Here is a 23,569-nt window from a genome sequence, read left to right as displayed (position 1 = left end):
CTGACATCTACGAGAAATATGTACGGTAATCGGCGACATTTACAAATGACATCCCTAAAAATACAAATGACGATCCTTGACATTTAGAAATAACAGCTTTAGGAAAAATACACGTTGAACTTTGACATTTAGAAATGCGCAGTAGCAGAATATAAATTCACTTCTGTGCGATAGGATGCCATACACGTTCACTAGTGTTTAGCCTAAAAATAGAATCCAAAATATAGACTTCTAACAAACAAATTAGGTCATCTTACCACCTCCCCCCTCAACCTCCATCCCCAACTGTATCAACAGACCATCATCTTAACATATGCCTCCCCCCTTCCCCCCACCCCACCCCCAAGTAATTCCCTACAATTGATTTCCCTGTGACAAATACGGGATGATAAAAAAAAAAGGGAAACAGTTTTTCCCTCCCTTTAGGGAATTTACTCAGTGTCAGTCTTGGACAAGGCGAGACAACTCAGCATTGCCCCTGTCACTCTGTAATCTCGATTTTGCTGGAGTTATCCCGCCAGTTGTCGTGTCACCCGTGAACGTGTATTAAAAATTGGTAAACAAAGCTGGCGGAGTGACCAGTGGTCAGTTGATCATGCCAGAACACGGAAGAGGAATATGAGGGCGTATCTGTAATCAATACCAGAGGGTCGGGGTAATTTTTTTTTTATTCCTGGCGAGATCTACAAAAAACTTGTTTTGGATAAAGTACGCCGGCCTTGAAGGCATAAGTGCAAGGTTTAGTTATGTAAACAAATCAAGGTTGTGAGCGATGCTCACTGACGGTCTATAGGCTAGAAATTTCTAGAGCGTTTAATGACAATATACAGACGCATAGAAGTGGCTATTACAACATATATATTTTAGTGTTTAGTCAACTTATAGACGGCACATATAATATGGTCATTACATACATATTTTTCTTCTTCTCGTTCTTAGTAAGTGTTGGAATGGATCCCCTCCAACACAATTAAGTATACGTGTCAACTGGTTATGCGTCATTCATTGACTCCGATTTCAGCCTGCTTTTCTGTTTGGATTTGCTTCCAAACCAAGAACAAACTACAAAGCAGCAGTCGTTTGATTTTGGATTTGTCTCCCATAGAAGAGTGGCTGGCGCCATCTAACGTGCTTCATCTGCCTAGGGTTTGAACTCGACACTTTTCAGTTTAGCAACCACGAGCTTTACCGACTCGACCACGCCGACATATTAATAGCACCCAAAACATGGACACACAAAGAGGTCTACAAAATCTTCATCACATATACCTAGGTCTACAAAAATGTCATCGCATATACCTAACACAACTTTACACAAATATCACTGAAATAATTAAACATAATTTAACACACACGTCCCTGAGTCTACCCAGCTCTAATGGGTACCTAACTAACGTTAAGAAAATTAAAGGTTGCTGGGTATAGTGTTGACCACATTATCCCTTCATATGCCGAGGTCAAGAAACACATGAACTCTACTTCATCTGCCCAATGGATCGCTAGGTCTAAAAAAGAATCTTTACTTTTACTATACTGATATACATCTCCTGAAGACATATTTTTAAACACAAACTACAAAATCATATTAGAAAAAAAAAACTTGAACTTATAAATAGCTTAAACGAAAACTAAATATAGAGCTTATCCTTAGTCATTATATTCCAATATGGAATCTTGAAGAAATATCGATCTCTAAAGAGTTAAGTTTCGTTTTTAAATTACAATTTTTTTTCTTGATTTTTTTTTGGCGACGGTTTAATTTCCAATTTCCAGGTGCATTAGAAAACAGCTCAATTATTCATTTCCTCGGACACATTGTAATTCGTTTAACTCGGTCCTAGAAATATCCGATTAAAATTAATTATTGCTCTACGCCTACGCTAAGCACAAAAATTAAAACTTAGCGAAACAAACCTTTTTTTCTCACGGTGGCTATAATTAGAAACTGCTGAATAAAACAAAATATTTAAATATCTGTAAAAAGTATTAGAAAAATATATTTTTCGGAAATGTTTTAATTAAAGGAAAATGAAATAGAAATATACAAATTTAGATACAAAATAATATAATCCCACTTTGTTGGATTTGTATTTTAAGACATTTGAGGCTTAGGATAAACCAGACAATCACACTTTCTTCACATGTTTGCAAGCTTTCGAAAAACAACAAAGGGAGATAATCATCAAAAATAAACAGCAAGAATAAAATGTATGTTTAAAAGATTTTAACAAGTTTTTTAGTGCTAAAATTTAAAGTTGTGATTTTGTTAAAATTGTTTTGGTTATTGCGACACACTTTAGATAAACGTCTATTTAAAAAGTACTATATTTAAAAAACATATGGACACATCAAAAACCATGTTCTAAGGGCTTTAAAATAAGTCTAAATTTTGTCTAAATTTCACTAAGTACTTGTTTAAATTGAGTTACAAACTTAAAATCGTGAAGTTTTTAATTTGTACTGTTCACGCAGTACATATAATAAAAGTGAAGTTTTTATTTCATACGTTTGAATAAATATAGAACGGCAAGAAGTGAAAACGTTTCTCATATTATTGTGACAAATTTGCTGTAAAAGTGAAAGTAAAGTGAGAATAATTTTAAGTGAGTGAAAAATGGATAGTGCAACATCACACGACTGAAAGATAAAATGTGAAGTATGTAATAAGTGAAAGATGAAGAGTAAAGCAGGGATACAGTACAAGGTAGAGAAGAAAGCATACGATAGTGAAAGATGAAGTGTGAAGCATGATGATACTTAAAGATGAAGAGAGAATCAATAAAGAAATGAACGTTGAAGAATGAATCAAGAAAGGAATGAACGATGAAGAGTCAAGCAAGAAAGAAATGAACGATGAAGAGTGAATCAAGAAAGACATGAACGATGAAGAATGAATCAAGAAAGAAATGAACGATGAAGAGTGCATCAAAAAAGGCATGAACGATGAAGAATGAATCAATAAAGAAATGAACGTTGAAGAATGAATCAAGAAAGGAATGAACGATGAAGAGTCAAGCAAAAAAGAAATGAACGATGAAGAATGAATCAAGAAAGACATGAACGATGAAGAGAAGCAAGAAAGACATGAACGATGAACGGTGAAGGATGAAGTGAGTTCAGATAATTGAAAAAAAAACCTGTGTCTGGGGGATGAAGCAAATGTGACAGACAAATTATTGGAGCCGTAGATCATGACTGGCCGATTACTTTTTTATTTACCGACTTCCACGGCCCAAGCGAATACCGCGGATCGATACCGCAGCAGAGTAGTCGAGTAATTTAATTTCTCACTTGCTGCCACGATCTTGGGACGTTAAACTGCGAATAAATGACACGACGGAAAAATGAAATCCGTAGGTTTTTTTTTCAGTTTAAGAAAAAAAAAGTAAGAATAAAAATAAATATTTTTTTCGTACCCCTTCTTTTCCAAAACATTCTAATATAGATCAAGGCACTTTGCAAAAGCTGTTTCATTTTATTCACTTTACTTCGGTTCATGAAATTGCAGTTTTCTTTATTTCCTTCTCAAACGATCATTTCTAGAATATTTTTTTTAATTTTAAATTCACCCTGTATTGTATCTTACAATAATTCTTCCCTTATAAAGCTGGGATATCGTTTTCTAGTTATTTCTAATATTTCTTTTTGGAAAGGTTTACTATTCATGTGTAAAAAAAATTACATAATTTTCTAATAAATACTCTAGCTCAAAACTGATCAACATATGATATGGAGTTTCTGTTTGTTCTGTATAAAGGCAATATCTATATATATAATTCTCTTCTGGGAGACGTTAGAAAACAAGCTGCAAGCGCGCGCCTTGCAGTCCCCTCTCTTCCTCTCTATCGCTACCACCCCCCCCCCCACCCCCACCCCCTCACAAGGTCAGGTGAGTTGTAGTTCACGCTAAGTGTTTACAAAACAACCGTAGAGCCGGGTTTGGTGACGGCTATTAGGGGCAGATAATTCAGTTTGAAACTATTTTAAACTTGGAGGAGGTAACTAAGAGGAGGCTGCTTTCACAGGGGGGGGGGGGGATGGGGGTTTAGTGTTTTAAAGCAAATATTTTCAGTGGCAGCATTGGTACTGCCGAATTCACAAATTATGAATTACTGAAAAGTAGAAAAAATAACGAAATAGCGGCGTATGATACACCGCGGGTCGGCTCGTCCTATATAATCCCACTTGTAACATACCTAAAGAATTATTACAATCAGTTATTTTGTTTAACATTGTACCGGTTTCCTACATTTATAATGTGTATAATTACCCGAAACGCTTCTATACCGAAAAAAATGGAATCGAACTTAAACTTTGACTGAACGTTTTAAGTAAATTTGCAATTGAAGAGGAATTCAACCGTTTTGGCACGCAAGAATAGTTTATGTATTGAACCCAGATTCGAACTCGAGACTTTCGGGTTCGCAGTCTGGTTCTCTGCCACTAGGCTACGCCGTCCTGTAGGTAATCGCTGTTAACTTTAATGAATCCTGTGAATGTTAACGAACATAATCTCAAACATAATCTCCTGGTCAACCAAACCTTAGTCTGGCCTTAAAATGAATTTTGCGAGCCTTGTGTCAGTGTCAGTATCAGTACTAACCAACTGACCCCCTACCTCTAGCAGCTAATTTCACGTTTTAACCATTGTATCATTACTAAAAAACTGACCCTCAAACCTCTAGCAGCTAATTTCACGTGTCAATATTGGTATCATTATTAAACAACTGACCCTCAAACCTCTAGCAGCTAATTTCACGTGTCAATATTCGTATCATTATTAAACAACTGACCCTCTACCTCTAGCAGCTAATTTCACGTGTCAATATTGGTATCATTATTAAACAACTGACCCTCAAACCTCTAGCAGCTAATTTCACGTGTCAATATTCGTATCATTATTAAACAACTGACCCTCTACCTCTAGCAACTAATTTCACGTGTCAATATTCGTATCATTATTAAACAACTGACCCTCTACCTCTAGCAGCTAATTTCACGTGTCAATATTGGTATCATTATTAAACAACTGACCCTCTACCTCTAGCAGCTAATTTCACGTGTCAATATTCGTATCATTATTAAACAACTGACCCTCTACCTCTAGCAACTAATTTCACGTGTCAATATTCGTATCATTATTAAACAACTGACCCTCTACCTCTAGCAGCTAATTTCACGTGTCAATATTGGTATCATTATTAAACAACTGACCCTCTACCTCTAGCAGCTAATTTCACGTGTCAATATTCGTATCATTATTAAACAACTGACCCTCTACCTCTAGCAACTAATTTCACGTGTCAATATTCGTATCATTATTAAACAACTGACCCTCTACCTCTAGCAGCTAATTTCACGTGTCAATATTGGTATCATTATTAAACAACTGACCCTCTACCTCTAGCAGCTAATTTCACGTGTCAATATTCGTATCATTATTAAACAACTGACCCTCTACCTCTAGCAGCTAATTTCACGTGTCAATATTCGTATCAACTGTCCACTTACCTCTAGCAGCTAATTTCACAAATCACTTTTTTAAAAATCTTACCATGACTCACTGTTAACGGTTAGCCACCAACTGACCCCCCCCCCCCGACCCCTTCACTCACAGGTTAGCTCCCTCATGCGAGTGATCCTCCATAAATCCTAAGGTTTCCTCCCCTAACCCCCAACTCCCCTATCCCCTTCCTGTCTCACACGAAGCCATAAAAAAATCTCTCAACGACTATATACACAGGGGAATTCGCTGAATGTTTTTCTATCGTTTCATTTTTCTGGTTTGTTTCGTTTAATTTGTTTTATTTACTATGATTACTTTTTTAATGGTAAGAAAAGAGATATGAAATTTGAACTAACACAAGCCCACGCAGTACACAAACATATGCACATACTTAAACACAGACTAAAACACTCATAGTATAACACATAAACACATACACACACGAACATCGCACACTAAATCACACACACACAGACTTAAACACACATACGCTAAAACACTAAAATACACGTTCTAAAAGACACACTTTAAATAGCACACAAGAGACTCAAAAAGCACACAAATTATCTGAAGGATTGAAATTATTTATTTCTCATTAATTATTACAGAGAAAAACTTCTTTGATCGCCAGTTAAGATTTTTGTGTAACATAGTTCCAGGAAACTGGAATAAATTGTGTTTTTTTTTAAATTAATTAAGACGTCTCCGCCATATTTTCTTTAAATGAAAATTCGTTTAATTAATTTTTTGCGGCTGTTAATGTTTTGGTCAATTCGTTTAATCAAACCTGTCTTAATTGCTCATTTTTAATGGTTTAATTTCCAAGTAAAAACTGTCACGTGCCAATCTGACGTGACATGACTGTGTGAGTCACGTTCTATCCTTCGGGCATCAGATGTCCACGGAGAGTTTCTTTAAAACACATACACAAACATAAACACACTTTCAGATACACAACTGGGCACACATATGTAAAAACATAAACACACATATACACTCACACACACATATATATACATATATGAATATATATATATATATATATATATATATATATATATATATATATATATATATATATATATATATATATATATATATATATATATATATATATATATATATATATATATATATATATATATATATATATATATATATATATATATATGTATATGTATATATATATATATGTATATGTATATATATATATATATATTCATATATATATATATATATATATATATATATATATATATATATATATATATATATATATATATATTCATATATGTATATATACCAATGTATATCTTCGAGTCTTTTGGTGTAAATTGCTTTCATTCGTAAGGTTCTAGCAAACACTTTTAAACAATGTTTACAAAATCACCAAAGCTTAGTTCTATGTGTTGTTAGTAACAAGCCTATAAAAGGGCGTTCAGCTTCTGTTATAGATGTAAACATGAAAGAAGAAGAATTATATGCTATATGTTAATTTTTTGATCTTTGAAATTTACGTTATGTGGAATTCAAACTATTTTAAATATAAGAAAAATAACACTATAAATTAGCATCCAGCTAAAAGAACAAATAGTCAATTTTTCACCTTTATACTTCAGTGTTTATTTTTTGCTAGTTATTTACAACGAGCCGACCCGCTGCGTATCATACGCCCAGTAGCGTAGCGAGGGGGGGGGGGGCGGGGGGGGGGACATATGTCCCCGGGCGCCGACCTTAGGGGGGGGCGCCAAATTGAAAGTTTGAGGGGGGTGCAAATGAAAAGTTCGAGGGGGGGGGTGCAAATCGAAAGTTTGAGGGGGGGGGGGGTGCAAATGAAAAGTTCGAGGGGGGGGGGGTGCAAATCGAAAATTTGCTCCCAAGGGGGCGCCAAATTGAAAGTATGTCCCCGGGCGCCGGGAAGGGTCGCTACGCCTCTGCATACGCCGCTATTTAGTTGTTTTTTTACTACTTTTCAGTAATTTATAATTTGTGAATTCGACAGTACCAATGCTGTCACTGAAAATATTTGCTTAAAAACACTAAACCCCCCTTCCCCCCCCCCCACGTGAAAGCAGCCTCCTCTTAGTTACCTCCTCTAAGTTTACAATCGTTTCAAACTCAATTATCTGCCCCTAATAGCCGTCACCAAACCCGTCTCTATGATTGTAAAATGTAAACAGAGTGAACACCGCTCACCAGATCATGTGGGGGTGGGGTGGGGGTGGTAGTGAGAGTGATAGAGAGGAAGAGAGGGGACTGCAAAGGCGCGCTTGCAGCTTGTTCCCACGTTTTCTTTAACTTGCTTTCTCTGTTTGTTTGTTTTTCCAATCAAATCTTGCGATCGAAATTTCTGGCACTTCCCAGTTAGCTAGCGCGCTGAAATTTTCAGGGAAGCTTTCTTTTGGATGACCATAGAATATTCAATTGTTATTATTACTAAATTGATCAATGGAAACATTTTATTGAGCATTTTAGACCGCTATATAATCTATATATATAATTCTCCTCTGCGAGCCATTAGAAAAAAAACGAGCGACGCGTAGCTCGCCTCTCTCTTGCCGCGCGCAGTGACGCGAAACGATCCCACGTCGCGACAGGCTTAGGGGCAGATAATTTAGTTTGAACCGACTTTAAACTTACAGGAGGTAACTATTACCACTGGTGGCCAGTTTGGGGGAGACGATATGGTCGAGTGGTTGGGCACACGATTGCTATCCCACTCGACACGGGTTCAAATCTATGTGTTCTAGTCAGTAACCAGCCCTCGTCCTAACCGCTATCAACTAACCTCTGACAATCATTCACTTGCGATTGAGACCGAAGAAGAAAGGGTCTCTCGTTTTTTACGAGTTGTCTTTTTACGAGTTGTCTTGGTTTACCCAAAAAAAAGTGAAAAGATTAAATCGATAGCAAGATTTCAATGCAAACAAACATAATAATAATCATTAAAAAAGTTAAAAAAAACCCACGTTTTCTGATTGAACTAAAAAGTAGAAAATAAATACTATACATCACAATAATGCAAGCGATCACTCTACTATAAGCGATGAAAAACGTGGGGCGCCGTGATTTTCTTACAGTTTCTAATACTGTTGACTCTCTACAAGCTCCCTAATAAAAGTCAATAGTATTATCTAATCAATAGTAATATAACTTTTACTTCGGCGCCCCACGTTTTTCATCGCTTATAGTAGAGTGATCGCTTGCATTATTGTGATGTATAGTATTTATTTTCTACTTTTTAGTTCAATCAGAAAACGTGGGTTTTTTTAAACTTTTTTAATGATTATTATTTTCTAACTGATCCCAGAAGAGAATTATATATATATAGATTATATCTGTAGGAAGTTCTCCAGTGTTCTATAAATAGCAATGTCATGTCACGTGACTGCTTTTTTTTTTGTTTTTTTTGTTGTTAATCCTGGCGACTGGAAAGTCATTAAAAATTAAACGTATATTTTGTTTTACAGTGTTCTATAAATAGCCAACCCGAGTCACGTGACTAGGCTTTGTTTTGTTTTGTCGTACCAACTGGAAAGCCGATACCAATGATTATATCTGTACGTTGTTTTCTAGTGTTCTATAAATAGCCAACCCGAGTCACGTGACTGAGCTTTGTTTTTGTTTATCTTGGCAACAGGAAAGCCAATATCGTGGACACGATGTTCAAGATGCTGGAGAAATATTCCACAGACCTGGAGGACATTGTAGCCGAGAGGACCATGCAACTGGAGGAGGAGAAGAAGAAAACTGACCAGCTGCTCTTCCGGATGCTACCTCCGTAAGTAGATGCTACCTCCGTAAGTAGATGCTACCTCCGTAAGTAGTTGCTACCTCCGTAAGTAGATGCTACTATCGTAAGTAGTAGCTTCATCTGTTAGTAGATGCTTCTTCCGTAAGTAGTGGCAACCTCCGTAAGTAAATGCTAACTCAGTAAGCAGTGGCTACCTTCGTAAGTAGATGTTACCTCTGTAGATGCTACCTCCGAAGTAGTGGCTACCTCCGTAAGTTGTGGCTACCTCCGTAATTAGTGGCTACCTCCGTAAGTTGTGGCTACCTCCGTAAATAGATGCTCCTCCGTAAGTAGTGGCTACGTGCGTAAGTAATGCTACCTCGTAAGTAGATGCTACCCCCGTAAGTAGATGCTACCTCTGTAAGTAGATGCTACCTCCGTAAGTAAATGCTACCTCCGTAAGTAGATGCTACCTCCTTAAGTAGTGGCTACCTCCATAAGTAGATGCTATCTCCTTAAGTAGTAGCTACCTACGTAAGTAGTGGAGGTCTCCGTAAGTGGTGGCAACCTCCGTAAGTAGATGCTACCTCTATTTATAGTGGATAGCTCTGCTATTAGATTCTACCACTGTAAGTAATGGCTCCCTCTGTAAATTGTGGCTACATCTGTAAGTTAAGGCTGTCCCTGTGCATCGTGGCTATCTCCGAAAGTATTGGCTACATCCATAAATAAAAGCTGTTTTTGTTTATAGTGGCTACCTCCATAAGTATTGGTTACTTTTTTAGCGGCTAAATCTACAAGTTGTAATTAGATCCCCAAAACGTCATTACCTTTATACGCAGTGGCAACATATAGACAATGGCTACCTCTACCATTAGTAATTACCTCTCATACTGACTAGAAGGCTTACGTCTATTGGTAGTGGGTACCGATGAATAAAGGGGCTAACCTTTAAAAAGCGGAGTTAGCTCCCTTGATGTTTTTAATATTGTTGTGTTCCCAACATTGTATAATTGAACACTAAACACTGTTCTATTAAACACAATAACTCTCTGATTAAACACAATTAACTTTCGTTTATCAAATACACAAAAACTGTTTTCTCATTATCTTAACAAATTATCTCATCAAACACAATACACTGACTCGCATTAAACTTAACAAACCGAACCACTGACCATAGTGAAGCAGCTAATTCTACAAGCAAGACTGCTTCGTTAAAGACAGTAATTAATGTCATTAAGTTACGTCATCTCACGCTCTATCTAATCTCGATTTTAAACCCCCACATCCACTAATTACTTCCTTCAACATATATTAATTACAATTATGTGGTTACTCTCATTAACCTTGAAGTAAACAGCTTAATTATCGTAGGGTATTTCTAGCAGTTAACATTTAAATTAGCACCTATACACGTTTCAATTAAGGACTGCTGTGAATTTTTTTTAAACAAAATATAATCAGGAAGTGCCGGAAGAGTGCGATTAATTTACTTTAATTAAAACATTAGTTGCACCTAACGATTTACTTGACATCCCATTACAGCATTTTAAGACCAATCCTAGCGAGTTAATATCGCCAGAAGGTTATCTGGACATGGCTGTCTATTTAATGCGATAATTACTTTGGTTGTACTTTAAATCTTACTGACTAAGTACAAAAGGTGGCGTTTACAGGGAAAGTACAAAATTTAGAAAAATTATAATTTTCTTTTGATATTTTGCCTAGGCTTATGTTTTGGCATTTTATAGTGTAACCCTCACTCAGTGGGGATGCTTTTACCCACTGAGGTGTTGTGGTTAAGACGGGCTGACCCTGAGATTAAGAACACACTCACACCGACAGTTGTTGTCAAGTACTCGCTTTATTTACAGCATCGAGCCATGAGGGCGATGCAACACAGTAGTACGACGATTTCAAAGAGAAAATACTGAAGCAACAGGAAACCAAGAAAACAAAAAAACTGTAGCCCTAAAACAAATGTAAATAAAAAGTTACATTCATGACAACCCCACGTGTAGGCTACAATATACACGGGTAACAATAAAATATGTTTCGGCCAGTACACAGTACTGTCGACAAGTACCAATAAGTAGTACTACAAATAAATACTTATATTAATACTCACCCTAACTAGTGTGCACATGCAGCACTAGCAGGAATACACAAATAAGTATTTTAACAAACATAATTTATTTTGAATTCATACAACGCGCATAAACACACACATACACACAGAAACACACACAGACACGCTCGCTCGCACGCACACACACACATGTATATATAGGCCCATATATATATATATATATATCCATTTACATATATACATATATACATATTAAAATATTTTATTTATAGCAGATCAGCCTGAAAACGGAAAATTGAAAAATAAAATCGCCAAAACATACTTATACATAAAGTATACAGTTTTTATCGTAGTAATTATGATTAAACCGCTATAAAATTATAGATATGGCATTTTAAATATGGCATAAAGCTACTTGCAAAATTTCAATTAAGATGGTTGATATTCTTTTAAAAAATATTCGAGAAAGATAAAAAGCTATATAAAATATACATTCCAATTATTAAACACGTGTTTTGTTTCATACATGCACCTAAATTTAAGGCATTTTTTATACCTGTATGGCTGTATGGTCATAATTGTTTGCTGAATTATTTTGTTATGTTCGATTTTATCTGGGTGCCATTGCCCACTTTAAAAAACCACTCACCTGGGTGTCATGTATTACAGCACCGTCGCGGAGAGCCTGAAAATCGGGAGAACAGTGGAGGCCGAGTGTTTTGATGAGGTCACCATCTACTTCTCCGACATCGTCGGCTTCACCACCATCTCCGCCATGTCCACACCCATGCAGGTCGTTGACCTTTTGAATGACCTCTACACGATGTTTGACGCGACCATCAACAACCACGACGTGTATAAGGTAGGGATGAGATCTATAATATGTAGTTATAAGGTGTGTATGAGATCGATAATCTGTAGTTAGAAGGTAGGTATCAAATCGATAATCTGTAGTTAGAAGGTCTGTATGGGATCGATAATCTGTAGTTAGGAGGTAGGTATCAAATCGATAATCGGTAGATAGAAGGTATGTATGAAATCGATAATCTGTTGTTAGAAGGTTTGTATGAGATCGAAGCTTTTTAGTTTAGTTTAGGGCGAGATTGACAATCTGTGGTTAAGGTTAGGGCTAAGTTAGTGGACACTGAAAACATTGACGGCGTAGAATAATTTTATAGAAGACAAGTCAAAGCTTCACTGATAGTATCAGAGTTTCTTTCAGGCATTTCTCCAGGGAGGAGGGGGGAGAGGAGGACACCGAAGCACAATTACTGTCTCCCCCCCCCCCTTGAAACAATAAAATTAATATACTAAATATACACAAATGCTCCCTAGAGAAAAATGTCCGAAAAAAAAAACCAGTGGTTAGTGTAACTCACAATGAAAGACCTTAGTCTCAATTTGACTACGTTAAATAAGATATGTTAGCCCCAATCCTGACATATATAGAGAGACTTTAGTCCCGTTTTTGTCAAGAGCCATTGAGTCAGATCTTCATTTCGCTAAAATCAGTAACGTAGCAAGGGGGGGGGGGGGCGGGGTGGGGTGGGGGGGGACTTATGTCCACGGGCGCCGACCTAGGGGGCGCCAAAATGGGTTGGAAAAATAAATTGAAAGGTTGAGGGGGTGCAAATCTAAAGTTTGAGGGGGGTGCAAATGGAAATCTCGAGGGGGGGGGGGGTGCAAATCGAAAAGTTTGTCCCCGGGCATCGGGAAGGGTCGCTACGCCTCTGGCTAAAATATCATTTGAGAGGAAGAGAGAGAGAGAGAGACTAGTCCTTATTTATGCTTTTTAGTTTAAACTAAATGTTTTAGTCCTAGGTGCTTTATGTTTTAGAGAAATAAACTAATTGAAACGCTATGATGCATTGAAGAGAGGATTTATCCCAAACGCTGTAATTTTCCATGCGATAACTCTGTTTGCACTTTTTCCAACTTCAGTTGCGCTGTTTCAGTACGCATTTTTTCGGTGTCGGATTTTCTTGCGAATATTTCTAGTCACTACATTTAACTAATCACTATTGCCATACGCCAGAGGACACAGTTTAATGAATTCTCAGAGCATATAATTCCTTTGAATTTGAGTTAATGCATGCGATAAGTTATTTGAATTTACATTATTGCATTACTAATACCATCCGTAATTGATAGCTAGCTATTCAGACGTTTAGGGCTATAATTTTCTAGAATAATATCGAAAAAAAATTTACATGAAAATATCACAGAGTCCTTTTGAGCTACTCTGTTTATTCCCCTTTTAACTCACGGACACACAGACATGTAAATTCTGCATCAGTTATCAAAGAGTGCATCATCTACTAAAATCACATGGGGGTTGGGGTGGGGGGGTGGCGGTGGGACTATGTGATCTGGAAAGAAATGCACAGATTATTGTGTATTAGTACACGTGTTTCGTAGTTAAAAACCATTAAACTATGGATCCCACATTAATAAATATTTTTTTTTAGGTTTTAAAAATAGAACCAAACTTAATTTAAGATTTTAGTACTAAAATTGATATAAATGTACTTGGGGTTAAAGCTGTGAGGTTAACGTTTAATTGAAATTGAAATATTAGTTTTATTACTTAGATGCTTACAAGATTCTGGTAAAACGTAGTACCGTTAACGATTTGTAATATAATTGGCATAATTTAAATTGTATTGTTTTATTATATAAGATTTCTATAAAAATTAAAGAGATATTTCCGGTACTTCTGTCACGCAGGTGGAGACAATCGGCGATGCGTACATGGTGGTGAGTGGTCTGCCCATCAGGAACGGTAACCGTCACGCAGGGGAGATAGGCACGCTGGCTCTGGTCCTGTTGAGTCAGTGCGGCAAGTTCACAATCAGGCACATGCCCCAGGTTCCACTCCGTCTCAGGATAGGTCTGCATACAGGTGAGAATAGGTCTTTGATTACCTAGATTCTTTATGCATACAGGTGAGAATAGGTCTTTGGTTACCTAGATTCTATATGCATACAGGTGAGAATAGGTCTTTGGTTACCTAGATTCTATATGCATACAGGTGAGAATAGGTCTTTGATTACCTAGATTCTTTATGCATACAGATGAGAATAGGTCTTTATTTACTTAGATATATTCTATATGTGGACAGGTGGGATTGTATTTACCTAAATAGATTCTGTATATCTATAGGTGAGATTAGGTCTTTATTTACCTAGACAGATTCTATGTATACAGATGAGTTTTTATGAAACTGGGTAGTTTCTATATGCATACATGTGGGTTTTTATTTATCTAGATATATTATATATATATATATATATATATATATATATATATATATATATATATATATATATATATATATATATATATATACAGGTGAGAATATATTATTATTTTCCTTGATGGATTCTATTAGTATACAGGTAAAAATAGGATTTTATTTACATAGATCGATTCTATATGTATAAAGATGAGCAGTTTATTTACCTAAATAGATTCTATATCCACACCAGTGAATGTAGGTGTTTATTTACCTAGAGAATAGGCATGTCTTTCTGCTTACAAGTGGAAGTAGATTTCGGTTTGGCTAGGTAAAATTTGTATACTACAACGTATTTCCGACCTCAAAACGAGAATACATTTTCTTAACAATCTATACCTCTTTGTAAATAGTTATGAATAGATTATTGTTAAACAGGCTAGAACGTCTTTGTATGCTGAGATGAATCGAGTTAAAATCCCATCTAACAACAGCTTCAATGTTGATTTGTGTCGATCCTTTGAGTCTCCATCACGAACAATAGCTAATGCAGTTTTGAATTTTTATTGCACTGGAGGATTGGTTTTCTTTTCTGCACACAAACTCTTTTGATCTATTCTTCAATTGTGTGTGTCTGTTTATGTGTGCGCGTTTGTGCTTGCTTGTGTGCTTGCTTTGCTGGGTGAGAGAGAGAGAGAGAGAGAGAGAGAGAGAAAGAGAGAGAGAGAGAGAGAAAAAAAAATATCTGAGTATTTTAATTACTTATGTTACTTTCCTGCAGTGGCGTAGCCAGGGTCGTCTCAAGAGGGGGGAGGGGTTCCAATTTTTACCCGGGGAAAAACTTTCGATTTGCACCCCCCCTCAAACTTTCGATTTGCACCCCCCTTCCCCTCAAACGTTTGATTTGCACCCTCCCTCAGACTTTTCTTTTCCATCCCCCCCCCCCTTCAAACTTTCGATTTGCACCCCTTCCCCGCATACTTTATATATATACCGAGGGGTCTATGGGGGGGGGGGTTATGACCACCCCTAACCCCCCCCCCCCCCTGCCTACGCCACTGCTTTCCTGGCTTTATTCAGATTAATTTAGCCATTACATTTTGACTTGCTCTAACCTTAGCCGTAAGCTAAACCGTATCCTAATCCTAGCTTAACTGAAACCCGAAGTCGAACCAAATTACAACACCAGCTTTATCCACAGGTTAGCAGTGACAGGAACAACAACCCTGGTCCCGCCCCCTAATCTTGACTCTAGTCACTACCCATTACCCAACTCCCAAAATTTATTCTTCGTTCAAGTTAATGTTGGAAGGGATTCCCTCCAACTCAATAAAGTTTTACGTTTCAACTTGTTATGCGCCATACAGGCCGTTGAATCCGATTTCAGCCTGCTTTTTTTTTCGGATATGCTTCCATAGCCTTTGTCCAACCAAGAACAAAACTACTTTTACAATCTTTTTTAATTTTAATTTTTTTTTGAAAGGGTGCGTACACTGGAACATATTGAGGTTATACGCGAATGTTATAAATTATAATGCATTGAAAACAAATTTGCTAATACCGCATTAATACCCCGTCACTCTCCAAAGAAAGATGAACATAACCAATAATTCGGTTAAACTAATTGAGTCATTAAAACCACTCGATTGAACCAACTTCCGGTTGAAACATTTTTTAACACCCCCCACCTCTAAATAGGATGTAATTTTATAAATATAATCAATGCCCACCTTACACAACAGGATAAAACTCCAATTATTAGAAAATTGAGGACTATTATCCTCCCCCCCCCCGGCTGTTAATAATGTCGGTATCCCCCCCTTCCCCCTCCCCGAAAAAAAACCCTGCAACCTCACCCGTGCTTCAGCTAATCAGGAGACTGCATTCGGCATCAGAGCCAGGCCTTTAATTAATTGGAACGATGCCGGCATGATTGCTAGATCGAAACCTGTAAATTTTTGCTCAATTATGACCGTTAGTAAACAGTGTACTACGTGACGTATGTACTTAAACAGGAAGTAACTTTTTAAAAAAAATATTTTTTTGCTCAACTTCGGATATTACAAACAGGCAGTTGCGACGTATTATTTAAAACAAATTATAAATCAAACGTGATCTCTTTGTTTATGAAATATAACAGTAGAAATTCTAAAATGCATTCTTTACTATAGACACTTTGATTGGCTTGTAATGAGAAACACAAAAATAGATCATCTTTTCCGATTCGTTCCCAATATACATGTGGAGGATGAAGTAGAGTTAATCTATTTTAATGACCTTGACATTCGAATGAATAGTGTGGTTAGCACTATGCACAACCGCTTTTGTTTTCCTAACATGAGTTGGGTACCCATCAGAGCAGGCAGTACTGAGGGACGTTCAACAGGATCCGATCATGATATTTTCGAGTTAGCAGTCGTAAGCTCTACCATTCGACCACGCCATTCTATTCTGCTTACACCGTAAGACTGAAATCTAAATCATTTTTAACTTCATGTAAAAATTTAATTCATAGGATAGTGCTTCTAAACTAATGTTTGAGTGACGTATATAATTTGATGTGCGCATTTCAGTATAATTGCTGATAGTCAAATAGTTCATGCATTACATCAAAATCTTATGACACAGTTGGTAATATCACCGGGGTTAGATTGACCTTTCATTTATCATTTCCACTTTTCTGTAATGACTTAACCATAATGCATTCATGTGGAAAATTATCTCAAATCTGCATAATTAAGAATAGACTCTTTAATTAGTTCGGGTTTTTGAGATAAACTATACCCTGTAATTAAGTTAATATTCTTGTTGTTAATGAGACAGATCTAATTAAGACACACGGACGTCATTAATATAGTAACATGGACATATACATATGTAATAGGACGCAATTTTTGTGTTGCATTCATTAATTCTATTGCCTTACGCATAAAGTGTGTTCGTTGTGTTTTCAGTGCTTTATATTGCCATGTCTGTGTAGATGTAGCAAAACAACATTGTGCCAAGGTTCTATGTTGTGTATGTGGAACATGTGAGTGTAACATATATATATATATATATATATATATATATATATATATATATATATATATATATATATATATATATATATATATATATATATATATATGTGTGTGTGTGTGTGTGTGTGTAACAATTGTTTCTAGGTTCGTGTGTAGCCTGGGTAATTGGTCTAACTATGCTCAGTTTCAATGTTGTGTATATGTAAAATGTATGTGTAATATGTATGTGTAACAAGTATATGTCATCTATCCTAAAGTTCGTGTGTAGCCTGGGTAGTTGGTCTCACTATGCTCAGTTTCAATGTTGTGTATGTGTACATGTGTATGTGAAACATGTATGTGTAACAGGTATATGTTATCTGTCCCCAGGTTCGTGTGTAGCTGGGGTAGTTGGTCTAACTATGCCACGGTTCTGTTTATTCGGTGACACGGTCAACACAGCTTCAAGAATGGAGTCCACGGGCGCAGGTAAGTCTGGTTAATCATTGCTAAGGTGCTTGACAATTCCTGTAACATTATTAGATTAATAGTAACATTGGTCATAATCTTATCATCTTTTCCCGTTAGTGCTCAATACAAATGGGGCAGATGAAGTAGAGTTCATCTCATAAGAGGGGATAGATTTGTCAACATTATGCCCTGCCGCCTTAATTTCCCTAACGTGTGTCTGGTACCTATCAGAGCTATGTGAACATGGACGTCGAAATGGCTCGAGCTCACGATCCGAACTCGAGACTTTCGGGTTAGCAGTCGAAAGCTCTACCATTTAACCACACCGCCTCCAACATTGTAACGAAGCTAAGCAAACAAGCAGCTTTTAAATACAAGGTGGTCCACGTTTGAAGGCGTATGTAATCCAGACTCGAAAGATTGCCTCAAGAAACTGAGTGCCCTACTAAGAAGGGGGGAAAGAAATAGGAGCGATAACAACTCCCGGAGTTATCGCCCGCTGGCAGATTCTTTAGTAGTAGGTCTGGGAAACGATAATAGTAATCAATTACAGAAAATTGGAGAAGGGATGAACCGTTCTAGACGGCTGGGAGGAAAGTTCTAGACTTGATAGGTCATTTCAGTGCTATGGCTTCAGGGTTAGCGAGGGGGAAACTTAAAATATAGTATGGGTTTTACCTCGTTTCTCGTTTTGATGAATATGGTGTATATTTTTAGATACACACACACACTAACACACACAAATACACACACACACACACACACACACACACACATATATATATATATATATATATATATATATATATATATATATATATATATATATATATATATATATATATATATATATATATATATATATATACATTTATATATATATATATACATATAAATACAGTTATATATATATATATATATATATATATATATATATATATATATATATATATATATATATATATATATACATATAGATATATGCGTGCGAGAGTGTGCATGAATATACATATGCAGCAAGAGAGAGAGAGAAAGGAAGAGAGAAAGAGTTAATTTTATTTGTTTCATAAAGTTGTACCACAAGTTGTCTCGAATATGTGTGGTGTTCTAGAGTAAATTGTTTGAACATGTGTTTAGTCAAAGTTATGTATTTTGGACACATCCCTTTCACCCCAACTCCCCCACCCCTTCAGCTTTCAGGATTCACATCTCAGAGACATGTAAGATGGCGCTAGACGTGCTGGGAGGTTATAAGACAGAGTACAGAGGTCAAACGGAGTTAAAGGTTAAAGTTTATTGTGTTTAGATATATAACGGTGTTGTGTATTTGTTAGTGTCAATATATATATATATATATATATATATATATATATATATATATATATATATATATATATATATATATATATATATATATATATATAGGAGAGTGAGAGACAGAGGGAGTGAGATTTGCAAGGTTTTGTACACTAAACTCAGTACTCTTCATTTTGCTTTGTGAATTGCTCATAAATTTTAAAAAGATGGAACATCTCCTTTTCCTGTCTTTCTAAAGACTGAAGTTGATTCGTTGACTACTAAGTACTTGCCATGAAATATTCACGGCCAAGAAAGTCTGGCTGAAAGAGTTAGGAAAAGGTTATGTTAGGTGCTCTTCTAAACCCAATGAGACGTGACCAATGTCTGAATGTTGGCTGTGAGCGAACTATTCGTTTTACAACTTACAGTACGAGTGAAGTTGAATGTGATATATCTGGCGTGTACACTCTCCTCGACTTTACCACATTAGCTTATTTGTTAGGACCACATTACAAAACTAATATTTGACCACTTTACGAATCCAAAGGTTGTCTTTGGGTTATTTTAAATGTGATTAAATAAGAATTTGTACATAGATCCCCGTTATGGTCCAATATCCTCCTCCAATAGGGCTTGTAAGTAGGTCACCAACTTCTCGTTATCGTACTTGCCAGATAGCATTTTTCAAGCCAAATGTGAATATTTTTATTACATCGTTAAAAAATAAATAGAAGCGTTACTTCGGCTATTGTTAAGTTATTTAAAATAGTAAACAATGGTAATGATAGACTACAAGATGTAGCCTAGCTTTATGAAAAATAAAGCCTAGGTGGAGTTGTGATTTTTTTTAAATTTTGAAGCCTAGAAATAAAATAGCTGGCATTTAAAAAAATCAAACGGAAATCATGTTAATAATCCGAAAATGTATATCTCTCCCTAGCCAACGAGATTTCAAATTTTAAATGAGAAAAAACGAGAGACTTTCTAGCCCAATTGAACACCACATTACTTTGTCCGTAATAGTTGTTTCTATATATCTTATAGTGTCAACCTTGTATGATTTTGAAATGTATATGCCAGCCGAATTTAGTATTTATAATATTTACATACAAGAAACTATAGTTTAAGTCTTATATATCGCTCACATTATTGGTTATTTAAAATGTAACACTAACTACTTAGAATTACAAACATCCATTAAGATACTACCATTTTTCGCTTATTTCAAACAAAGACCTTGAACATACAGAAAAAACAAAATAAATGTACATCAAATGTTAAGCCTCCAGCTGTATTTAATACACAGCTGAGCAATCAATACTACATTAAATTCCTCTTTGCCATTTTTAACATTAAATTCCTCTTTGCTATTTTTAACATTAGATTCCTCTTTGCTATTTTTAACATTAGATTCATGTTTGCTATTTTTATTTCTCACGTTGAATGTCTTGTGCAATTTTGTTTATAATTGATATGCTTCGTTTTAAGGTGTTAGAAGCTTTTACCCAGAATAGTTAATTAAAAAATGGGATTTAATTATGTCTATAAATAATCTCACGTTTAAATACATTCATTGTAGCTAGCCTATTTCTATGTTTCTATGTTGTTGTTGCGATCTCACTGCATAGATGGCGCCGCAGTTAGATATAATTTGAGCATATTCCACTTATTTAAATAATCAAATCAAGTCATCCCTAACTGCATTAATTATGCAATAAGCTCTGTTAATTTATAAACTTGTTTACCCAGCGGTGTAAGAATTTGATTTGGGTGCGTCCAATATCCATATGTTGCCAGATAAATGTTTTTCGGGATTTGAATCCAACAGGAAGATCAAACGTTGAACTAGAAGAAAATAATAATTATTTTGATACAGAATTCTGAAATAAGCCGAAATGATGTTATCACAAACTTGTATTAACTTTTGTGAACATGTGTACTAGTTTAAGAATCTCACCTGTTTTATAAATAAAATTGTTTAAATTCTAATATAACAATTTCCCAAAGATCTCTGGGGTTTTCTTTCAGTAGATTTAATTTAAGATAAATTTCATAGTTCAACAGTCATATTTTTAAAAAGATTTTATTACTAAATTTTTTAAAAAGTAGGAGTTTTATGAAAAACGAAACAAGTTTAACTGACCCAGAGGTGGGGAAAGACGATTGGATCAATTTAGAAAACTGTCTAACGTTGAAATTATATAAGCTGATTCAGGGGCGTAGCGAGGGGGCGGGGCGGAGGGGGGCGGACCGCACCGGGTGACACCATTTAGGGGGTAACACCAAGGCGAAAAATAGCAACTTGAGGGGGGGGGGTGCAAATCGAAAGTTTTAGGGGGGGGGGTGCAAATTGAAAACTTTAAAGTTTGTCCCCGGGAAGGGTCGCTACGCCTCTGGGGGGTGACACCATTAAGTGCCGCTCCGGGTGACACCCGACCTCGCTACGCCACTGAGCTGATTGTACCTTTTGCCTTCGTAAAATATATTACAGGTCGGCCTTGATTATATGTCTCGTCTATTTTCAATTGGCCTCTAATTTGTTTTGTACCGTCCCTCTCAGGGTAAAGGCATGCACAACACATACTGGCTTGTGGGGAAAGAAGGATTTGATAAAGAACTCCCGGAACCGCCAGCGCTTGTCGGGTAGGTTACGTCCCTTTTTAAACTCTGGTAGACTAGGTTACTTCCCCTGTGTAATCAACGTTTGATTATGTTACATTTATTTTCAAAGAATGGTTGGATAAGTTATTTTACTTATAAAATCGTCTTCACATCTAGCGTCATCTTGGAATTTGAACTTAGGACTTTTCGGGTTACCAACCATATGCTTATCAGTCCTACCTATTCCCCCCCCCCCCCCCCTCCAACCCCCCCCCCCCCCCCCTCCGCGATCTAGAATTATTTTAATAACAAAATAGATTTTCAAATTCCCATGAATCTCTGGAGAGTTGTAAACAATGTTGTCTTAGCTTCAAATAACAACAGATTGTTTCTTGAAAAACATATTTCTGAAGTTCAACTGTACCCATGTTATGATGTAAACTAGTATTTGAAAAACATAAGCCACATTTACGTAATTTTTTTTTCATTATCGGTAACGTAATTGAGTTTACACGCTTCATTGGTTTCTTAACCAGATTCATTTTCCTATATTTGTTACGCCTGTTTCAACCTGGTTACTTCCTCCTGGGTTGTGTTTACGTAAACAATTACCATGGCAACCATCTATGTTTGTAAATTAAATTTTGATTAAAAATGTCCTTGTATATGTTTTTTTTTTATTAATTTGATAAATTAATTTAGCGTATCTTGTAAAATCTTGGCTGTGATTTATTATAACGATAATTATTGTTTCATGCATGCAGCGATAACACGCATGGGTGAGTACTCCTTTTCATTAGACCTCGGCTCATTTCTTGCTGAGCTCGCCCATAACAAATTGCCGAATCATTCAACCGAATAATTTCATTATAGAATTGATTGGTAAATTTAACATCCAATTAGCCTAATTAGAAAGGGGGGTTTAATGATTTTTTTTTTTAAATTTACAGGCTTGATTCGATTCTGGGTGACCTCAAACTTGACCTTAAGACTGGCGTGAACTTGGCGATTCCTGAGATTATTGGCAAGTCTAGTTCCGCACCGAATTTAATGGCGTCCAATCCTAACCATAGCCCGGATGACAAGTCTGACGTCACCGAGATGCTGGACTTATCACAGACTAGCATTCCGACTTTAGACGAGCTTCATCGGAACTCATGCACTCAAGCTAAAAATAGAAACACGAGCATCGTCACTGTTGACATCAACATGACGAACGAAACTCCGCGGTTGCCCAATGACGTCAGCGATGCCGTGACGGACGGAGCGGCGGTGCCGGCGTTGAAGAACAGCCACAGCGAGAGTGACGACAGCGGGTTCGGATCCGAGAGGAAACATTCCCACGGCAGCGATACGTACGTGGTCGGGCCCGGCAACGACAAGATGAAGCGGACGAACCACAGCAAGAACGCCGTCGTGTCGTCGTCGGATGTCTCCTTACACACGAACTACTCGCTGTTGGTGGACTTCGGGGACGAGCTGACCCCCGTCACGGAGGTCTGAAGGATGGTCATGTGACCCCCGTCACGGAGGTCTGAAGGATGGTCATGTGACCCCCGTCACGGAGGTCTGAAGGATGGTCATGTGACCCGGATCGCAAGAGATCCGAGAGACACACAGGTCATCCCAT

The 23,569-nt window shown here is 36.7% G+C and overlaps 1 protein-coding gene across 1 annotated transcript in view; it reads left to right on the top strand.

Annotated features, from left to right (window-relative positions):
* Positions 1–23,512, top strand: part of LOC131951641 (retinal guanylyl cyclase 2) — a 92,565-nt gene extending 69,053 nt beyond the window's left edge. The window contains exons 13-20 of the mRNA XM_059313983.1: positions 9,147–9,287; positions 12,001–12,193; positions 14,059–14,233; positions 17,959–18,057; positions 19,233–19,324; positions 21,899–21,981; positions 22,704–22,718; positions 22,890–23,512. Coding sequence (XP_059169966.1) covers positions 9,147–9,287; positions 12,001–12,193; positions 14,059–14,233; positions 17,959–18,057; positions 19,233–19,324; positions 21,899–21,981; positions 22,704–22,718; positions 22,890–23,442 — 1,351 coding nt within the window. The 3' untranslated portion in view covers positions 23,443–23,512. The remainder of the gene's footprint in view (positions 1–9,146; positions 9,288–12,000; positions 12,194–14,058; positions 14,234–17,958; positions 18,058–19,232; positions 19,325–21,898; positions 21,982–22,703; positions 22,719–22,889) is intronic.
* Positions 23,513–23,569: the final 57 nt, after the last annotated feature.

This window comes from Physella acuta, unplaced genomic scaffold, assembly GCF_028476545.2.
Source record: "Physella acuta isolate Inbredline_101_S28 unplaced genomic scaffold, ASM2847654v3 ptg000819l, whole genome shotgun sequence".
NCBI lineage: Eukaryota > Metazoa > Mollusca > Gastropoda > Physidae > Physella > Physella acuta.
Note: the sequence above shows the minus strand (reverse complement) of the source record. Positions and strands in the feature narration are given on the sequence as shown.